Genomic DNA, 9,135 nt, shown 5'->3' with positions numbered 1-9,135 from the left:
TCGCGAACCGACCTTGCCCCTTGACACGGTACTTCCTCCTGCTGCGATCTCAACAACCGAGTATGCGCGCGACGCCATCGCCTTCGCCTTCGCCGACCATGCACGCCAACTTGCCCGTGCTCGACTGACGGACACGCAAACCACGCAGCAGCGTCAGTACAACGCCCGCCACCGTGATGTACAGTTTTCGCCTGGTGCACTCGTGCTCCTGTCGTCGCCCTCTCGTCACGTCGGACTTTCAGAAAAGCTCCTTTCGCGATACACAGGGCCCTACCGCGTGCTGCGCCAGGTGACGCCTGTGACGTACGAAATTGCTCCTGTGAGGTCATCCTCGTCGTCTACTCTGGCATCTAGTGATGTCGTGCACGTCAGTAGGCTCAAGACCTACTACACTGCTTCAGACTCAGGCCTTTAGTCGCTCTGGGACGGCGCTTTTGCCGCCGGGGGTAGTGCTACGGGATAGTATTTCCAATGACGAAGAGCCGAGCAGTAAGAAGACGACGACGATGATTAGAAGCTAGCGCGGGCTGTTGCCTCTTGGCCAAGCGCAGCCCATTTTCTTGTAAATATACTTGTACATAGTTTTTCGTCTGCGTCTTCCTACGTAACATATATATATATATATATATATATATTCGTTCGTGTACGCGATTGCTGATGCTATTGCACATAATTTTGTTCGTGTACTATCACTTGCTTGCTTTTTTATTCCATTCCCATTTTTGTAGCAGATTGCAATACTGTGCCTGGTAGTGCTTCGGTTTTTTATTTTGAATATTATTTTGTGGTTGCACATTGCGCATGATCGATACGGCGTTGATTCCCTTTGCTTGAGAAACTGGTTGTAAATCATCCTCGTGGTTGTGCTTCATTTCGTGTGCACAGCATACACGTTTTTGAACTGTTAATTTGAATTTGTGGGTGATCTTTGCCTTGAATGCTCTGTATAGAAGCGTGCTTATTTCTCTTTTTTTTCGAATCATATTTTGTATTTTTAAATTTTTTTCTTACAGTGTGCTTCATTGTGCACTGTTAAACTTTATTGTAATATTGATGTTTTTGCTTGAAAAACTGCTTATACCACATTTATTGCTTTAATGCTACCCTGGCGGATGTGCTTCGGTATTTCCTTGTCGATTCTTCTTTTCAGTTTTTTTGTCTTTTTAAACATGACTGTCTTTGTAATGCCCACCTGCTATGCTCTCAACTGAAAGTGGCAGTATTGAAAATAAAATAAATAAATAAAGATGTGCGTGTGTGTGCGTGCGTGCGTGTGTGTGTGTGTGTGTGTGCGTGTGTGTGTGTGTGTGTGTGTGTGTGTGTGTGTGTGTGTGCGTGCGTGCGTGCGTGCAGGCGGAGGGGGACGTCCGGAAAGCTAGTCGATGCGAAGCCCCGCCCTCCTCCCGGAAAAATGAAAACTTTCCGCCTACGCCTTTCGGCACGGTGATTACCGTACTTTCGTTCAAAATTCTGTGTCACGTCTTTGTCATGCGCTACACAGCTTCGCTGGTCATCCATCTCCACACAGTAGAATGGCTCATGATTTTTTATCCTATCGCCTTTTCTTTTTTTTTTTTTCATTACACTTATAGGATAGTGCTTTCAGCCTGGCGTGTATATCTAAAGGCCTAGTTTGCCTCATAGACTGTTGAAGGCGCATGCAGTGTTCGAAGCAATTTCTTCGCGAATTTTCTTTGGGGGCAAAAGTCACATATCGCATGCGCAGAGGAAGCATTTCCGTTTTCTTTTTGGCTGCTCACGGCTGCAGCGAACTGCTAGATTATGGTGAACATATAGCGCAATGATAAATATGCTGTCAATTTGGTGGCCGATATCGGGACCCTTATCACTGGGGCGACATGTCGACAAATTGTTGCTGCGTCTTCTGATCTGTGCGAGTGCTCGATGCGCTACGCACTTAAATAGGCTGCATGCAACGAAGTGACAAGAGCCAATACTTGTACGAAAGAAGGACAGTCGCCGCAGTGTGCAAGTCCAGGCCCATGGCGACCGCGTCGACAGCCGAGACGGCTTCCGAGAAGAGAGGCGCCTTCGGCAGCGAACTTCGCAAGACGTGTACCCATAAGAAGACCCGTGTATGTCGACTACTGCGACACCTGACAGAGTGCAACAAGATCTTATGGCATGCGGGCCTGCAGCTAAGAGAGGACGCTCGAGATGACCTCGGCGACGTCAGCATCGCGATGGTGCCAGTGCTTTGCCGCGGCTTTCCGTGTTGCCGTTCCGCGCTTCACGACGAGGAGGAGGCAGTGCATCTCATGCGCGGTCTCTTGACTGTACACCGATGCATTGTTTCTGTACAGGTGAATTACTGCTTTGCGAAAAACCGTTCTCTGCTCGAATCCCTGGTGTCTTCGTCGAGCGTGAGAAGACTCAGCATCTTTGGCATACCGAGCGACGAACGGGAAGCCCTACAGGATCTCGCCAACGCCATCGGGTCACAGGACTCAGTCTCGGAGTTGGTGTTTCTGGACGGCTACGAACCGTGCGAGGCGAAAATGGCGATCCCCACTCGTCTGTTGGAACGGCGTAGTGCCAGGGTTACTAAGCTTGACGTCGCCGACTTGGAAATGAGTCCGCGCATGGCCTGGAAGCTAATCGAAGCGCTCATCGCGAACGGCACCATCACGGAACTCGCCGTCGGCGCCAGCGTCTTCGCCTGCGGCCCCGCCATCAACATGCCATCCGAATGGTTCGCGCAGTATCTGGCCAAGGAAAATGCGACCCTCCGAAAGCTCATTCTGAGAGCGCGTTACTTTAGCAACCCGTCGGGGCTGCGGACCTTGACCGAATCTATTTCCGCTATGACGACGTTGGAAGACCTCGTCGCGCAGTGGCACGCCAGAAGCCGAGACTGCTCGATATTCTCGACAGTGGTCAGCGCCAGCCGGTCACTTCGCAGTTTGAGCTTGCGCTTCGCAGGCTGCTGCAGCGAACTAATTCCCCAGTACCGAGCTCGAGGGATCGAGGCGTTCGACGTTCGGCCCTGGCTGTCGGCGTTGAGGAAAAACAACGCTTTAAAGAAACTAGTCCTCGACATTCCGTGGTCCTCAACCAAGGACTGCTGTGCCTTACTACAAGAGCTCCGGAGTAACGACTGCCTCCAAAAACTTATCTTGCGTAGTCTTCCCGACGACGGCGGTCTGCGTGAAGTTTGCCGAGTCATTCGGGACGGCGGCGTTGGCCACAGAGTTGACATCGAAGACCACCACGTTGGCCCCGGTGACGTGCCAACGCTTTCCGATTCCAAAGAACTCACCGCCGTCACGGTCAGTTCGCGACACTTTTTCCAAGACGTGAATTGTCTACGACGCGCTTTCGAAGTCCTGACTTCTTGCAAACACGTAACGTCGCTTTCTGCGCGCTGTGATCGCTTCACGGAAGACATCTTTGCGTCACTGACTGCTTGCATAAAAGGCGCAACCACTTTGAAAGAAATTAATCTGAACATCGAAGTCGACTGCTTCCGTGGAGAAAGAGGCGAGAGTGTCACTAGGTCGGCCATGTTGGACTTGTTACGCGCATTGTCGTCCTCGCGAAGCCTCGCGAAGATTACGCTGGAGTGGACCATGCATTTGGGCGACGAGCACGCGCAAGCGCTTGCCGACTCAGTTCTCACCAACCGTCGGCTTTACGAACTCTCGCTCAGGGTTGTTGGCGAGGCTTTCTGTGCATCGATCCTCGGTCATCTCAACCCGGGCCTGGCGCAAAACTACAGCATCCTTCACCTGGAGCTTCCCACCAGCCCACAGTGTAGCGCTGAGATCGCCGCTGCGCAGGACATCGTCCGACGCAACTGCAGCCTCGTCGACCGAGCGACCAGGTTTGTGATGGGAGACCACGAACCGTACTGTGCGCGGGTCGTCGAGCTTGTCTCGTGGCACCCGAAGCTCGTCGACAATGTTCGTCGTAGGGCAAACGTGACCGAAAACGAAGCAGCGGCCATCATCAGAAGCGCTCTGCGGCTTCCGTGCCTCACCGACATGCACGAGTTCATGAAGCTTATCGGTGTCGTCGAGGAACGCGTTCAGTGCCGCATTCGGCGGGACGGCAACACGCAGCTCGACCAACTGAACCACGACTGCTGGCTGCGCATCCGTCGGTACCTGAAGGTGGCTGACGTTGCGGATCCCTGAGGCTCGCTTACCAAGTCATTCTTCTGTGTGCACCGCGCCGGTGGAACACCGTTGTGAATCATCTTCTTTCAAAAAATATCCTCCATTCGAACGCTTGCACCCCCAACCCTTGAACCTTCACCATGCCCCGCAGGTCTTTGCAGTCGTAAACTTTAGACTGAAACATAGATTTTCCGGAAAACAGCGAGTACCCTATTGACTCGTACGTGTGCGCTTGTAGCTTGTCCGTGGAGCAGGCGGCATTCAGTTTTACTTGTGCGTCGTTAGCTGCGATCAACTCGAGGTGCACGCACACGTGATAGCAGCCGTATTAACAACGAACAATGAGCCAGAAGGTACTGATACACCAGCCGCTTCGTGAGCATGCGCGTCATCTTGCAGAACATTGTAGCCGCTAACTCAAAATTCGATGCAGGAACTGAACCCGTGGTATGGTGAAATTTCGCCTTCGGAATTTCTGCGTGCTCTCTCGAACGTCATGGGTCAATGTACGAATGGGCACCACAAGAGTGGTAAAATGCTGTCTGCGTGAAACGTTTTTGTACTGCATACCACAAAAGTATATTACATGCGCATGCCACAAACTGTTAATGCGAGAGCGGCCATAATCTCGAGGATCATTTTCTTCATTACATCCTGCATAACTTCCAGAACCTTCATCAGCACTTTCATTCTATTCTCCCATATTCTCGACATGCAGGAGTCATGTCGAGGCTTGACAAGCCGCATCTACTCTGGTGGTTTCCATTACCAAAGAATATTCTTTTTTCTTCCGTTTATTTTCATCCAACAACGAAAGACCGTTTTTTTTCCTTTGCTATGGTCTGATCACTATTTCTTTTATATCTCGTCAATGCAAGCCAACAACACAATGAGTATTTCATCAACCTCGCTTTTAACAGCTATGTTATCCGCTACAACCTTGCAAGACTTTAGAATCGGACGTGACATTTGTCCTAACGCAATTGATCATTTTAGTTGTCTGAATAAAGAATTTTTAGAACTATCGCGCGTTGCTTACACTCGAAGCACATGAACGTGGCCTCATGGTTCGGTGTTGATGGCAGCTTGCGTCACACCGTTCCAAGCGATTGCTTGAAGCAAAGCCAGTAACGACCACAACAATTTTACCAGAAATCTTTATCAAATGCACAAGCTCTTAGTACCCACATGTAAGGATCGACGTGAGCTTACAGGGGACCCAAGCTGGCGCGAATGAGGTTTATTTAAGAGCAGCACATTCAGCTGCAGATATGCAATGGCCATAGCATGGTGTTCACTTAGGTAGCCGTCTGGATAGACAGCTATATAGGCGGAAAGAAAACTAGTCTCTCAATATCAGGAATGCTATTCGCGTTAAACGTATAAGGACTTCAGTCCTAAATCCGTCCGTAGATGTTCTATGCAATTTAAATGTTTTTCTTCTTTCTGTTGGCATCAAACAAACGCTACAGTGGGACTCGTTGAACGTGCATGAAACAGCTCGACGAACATGATCGAATACAGATTGCTCATGCAGACGCTTCGCATTGTTTCTTAATTTGCGTTCTTTAGTATCTACTTAGCACGTACCATTATGAACTTAAAGGGACTGACAACTGGCCTAAGTGTTTTGCGATACGCTGATACGATTCTAGTCATAGAATCCAGCATGGGTGTTTGCGAGGTAAGTAGGAATTACGATTTTAAATTGGCAAACGAAACCTCAAAAACCAGTACGGGGCGAGTCCTGGCGCTGAAATTTCGGTACTTAGGATGTATTCTACGAGATCGCTGTTCGTAAGTCGACACTCATTAAGAACATCAGAAGTACTGCTTAAAATTGCAGTTAAATTTTATTCCCCTCGCGCTTTATTGTATGCTTTGGAAATGAAAGCGCACGCATGGGTACGGCAACACGCTTAAATGCGTATCACGTGCAAAAGCGTGGTTTCGTTTGCGATCCGATTGGTTTCGTTTTTTACTTCTTAAATATCAAAGCAGTTGGACAGGAAACCATGGAAACAGGTAACTACTATCGCAGAAACACCTTAACACTTCGCGAAACACGAACCGCAGGAACATCGACTTCATAAACATAATAACACTTTCTCACGGCTACGGCCGCGCCTGTCGTCTAACTCTCACTAATACCGGCGTGTAATCGCTATCGCGCTCAACTATCACGGTTTCCAGCAAGCTTCCAGCGAACGACTACATCTTCACATCTTTCCTGCAGATCGAAAAATGCTGGTAAAAAATGTTCCTCGGCATTTTCCGCGTTACTACTTCACGATTAGGCACTCTGACCGGTAAGCTTTCCATTGCGCTGAAAAAAAAACCAGGTACCATGAAAATTGGCTGTCAGTCCTTTCAAGGAACCAGCCCAGCACCAACGTCGCATGGTGTAAACTATGTGGCATAGTGGAGAGCAACCGAAGCGTTAATACGTGTCCACAGACGAAAATGTGTCAGCAATTATATTTACTCACGCACTTGCCGTCACTTTTTATATTTACTCACGCACTTGGAACCCTTTTCCAGCAGTGAATAGATACAGGAATTGTACCAGATGACTGGAAGATAGGTCGTATCACTCCCATTTACAAATCAGGTGAGCGATCAGTGTCCTCAAACTATAGACCTGTATCCTTGACTTGTATTCCAGGTAAATTACTTGAGCATATCATATCTTCCGCAGTTATGAAATATTTATCTGAACATAACTTTTTCTAATAATCAGCATGGATTTCAAAAAGGATGCTCTTGTGAAACACAACTATTTGAACTTATAACTGATCTTCATCAAGCTGTCCACGATTCCATGAAAATGGATGCCATATTTAATGACTTCGAGAAAGCATTCGATAAGGTTCCCCATTCTCGCTTAATGATGAAACTTAACTGGCTTCACATATATAGTAAAATTGTTCATTGGATCTCAAGTTTTTTAAGCAATCGCTACCAATTTGTTTCCGTAAATGATCAGTTTTCCGCTTTAGCACAAGTTAAATCTTGTGTTCCTCAGGGCTCCGTACTTGGACCAATCTTATTCTTAATTTACATTAATGACATCAGTAACAACCTGACCTCAACAGTTCGGTTGTTTGAAGATGACTGCGTTCTTTACAGACAAATTATCACCTCTGAAGATACTAATATTTTACAGGCCGACCTAAACAAAATTTCACTTTGGTACAAGCAATGGCAAAAGGAAATTAATGTTTCTAAAACAAAAACAATGACATTTACCAGAGCCAGTAACGTTCACTTAAGTTCATATTTTATGAACAACATATGCATAGAGAATGTGCCTACATTAAAAAACTTGGTGATCATTTAACTTAAAACCTTACATGGAACGATCACATTGATGAAATGATTTCGAAAGCAAATAATACACTTGGAATCATCAGGCGAAATTTATATTTAGCAAATCAGTCAACTAAATTATTAGCTTACACAACTGTACGCTCAAAGATTGAATACGCTTCCATAATATGGAATCAAAATGAGACATACCTAATAAAGAAGCTTGAATCTTTACAAAATAAAGCAGCACATTTCAGCAATAAAACCTACTCAAGAACATCCAGCATCACGGCTATCAAAGAGTCCCTCCAATTTCCCTCTCTAGGAAAACGACGACTGTTAGCACTGCTTCCCACTTCCACAGATTGTATCATACCCCGTCATCCTTTACAGCATCCCATATCAAACCCCCGCAAAAATTTTTCCCCTGCCTCGACCATCCCTTCAAAGTGCGGCCAATGTTTGCGCGTATGAATCTCCTTCGACAATCACCGCTCTTTCTTGCTATTTATCACTGGAACAAGCTGCCAAAAGAAATTGCTTCTATACATGATGATGACTCATGTGTAAGTAATTTGAAGCGCAGTTTTACGCATGTTTAGTAAAAACAGAGTGTTGTGCCTTTGACGCATTGTAAGTACATCTACATGCTTTGTAATTAGTGTTTTTCTTTCTCATCATGTATGGATTTCTTTTTCCTTTTTTTCTTTTTTATATTTTCTTGTTGTTGTATTCGGTGACATTTACCACGGTGCTCTATATTGCCTTTCCCCCCTAATTGTGTTTGAACTATCTTGTTGTTAACCACCCCACCCCCGCGTAATGCCCGTAAGAGCCTCTAGGGTATTTGAATAAAAAAAAAGAACTTATTACCCTCAGCCGGCGTCTACACTCGCCTTGTGTTTTTAATTGTGATGGCAATTACATGGACACTCGAGCCACATGGGCGCCGTTGCAGTCAGCGCTGCCACTACCATGATTTCACGGTATCAAAGCGCACGTGCGGTCCTGTGCATGGAGGGCTGGAAACGAGGCTCGGAATGTCTCCATAGGCGAGTAGAGCATACGTCTGGCGACAAAAGCGATGAAGTGGGCGGCACGGTGACGCATCCCCCACGCGATTTTTCTCTGCCGGAACAGGAGCGGCGCTGGGGCGCCACGAAGTAAAAGATAGACACGAGCGCTGACTTTCCTATTCTTGCAATGCGTTTGGGGCGGGCAGGTAATTTCTCGGCGATAAAAAGGCGCCCGGTATTCCCCCGTGCTCTCTGCCTCAGTTCACCTCCTCTCTTCTTTGCTACTGTTGGAGGCGCACTCTCGTCTCTTTCGGCCTTCCCCCGGATCTGGCGCCGTATTCTTGCACGCAGCGCGGTGAGAAGTACACCGAGTCGAGAACCCTTTAAAGGCCAACTCCGGCGATTTTCCGATGTCAAAGGATGTCAATGAAATTCGCTGGGCACGTTTCTCTGAACACTTTCCGCCTTCCCTAAAAATGCAGGTTTGGGAGTTGCACAGGCAGAGTTCTGACTGGTGTGGTTTAAACCTGTTGCCAGCTTTGCGGGTCAATGTTGCCAGACTGCCTGCCAAATTTGACGGGAAAAAACACCGTCAAATGTAGCGAATGCAACGACGCCGTTTTCGAAGCGCACAGTGTTACCAGATCACACGCGCGCAGGCTCCCAGCTCC

The 9,135-nt window shown here is 47.5% G+C and overlaps 1 protein-coding gene across 1 annotated transcript; it reads left to right on the top strand.

Annotated features, from left to right (window-relative positions):
• The first annotated feature begins 438 nt into the window (after positions 1-438).
• LOC126531875 (uncharacterized) lies at positions 439-5,678 on the top strand. The gene has a single exon (XM_050179612.3). It carries the CDS (start codon positions 1,932-1,934, stop codon positions 4,155-4,157), a length of 2,226 nt encoding a protein of 741 aa, XP_050035569.2. The 5' UTR covers positions 439-1,931; the 3' UTR covers positions 4,158-5,678.
• Positions 5,679-9,135: the final 3,457 nt, after the last annotated feature.

Source organism: Dermacentor andersoni, chromosome 4, assembly GCF_023375885.2.
Source record: "Dermacentor andersoni chromosome 4, qqDerAnde1_hic_scaffold, whole genome shotgun sequence".
Classification (NCBI taxonomy): domain Eukaryota; kingdom Metazoa; phylum Arthropoda; class Arachnida; order Ixodida; family Ixodidae; genus Dermacentor; species Dermacentor andersoni.
The sequence above is the reverse complement of the archived record's forward strand: the minus strand, read 5'-3'. Positions and strand labels throughout refer to the sequence as shown.

Bases quoted from the DNA above. Each gene is read 5' to 3' on its own strand.
- LOC126531875 (XM_050179612.3), top strand. From the start codon at position 1,932: ATGCAACGAAGTGACAAGAGCCAATACTTGTACGAAAGAAGGACAGTC.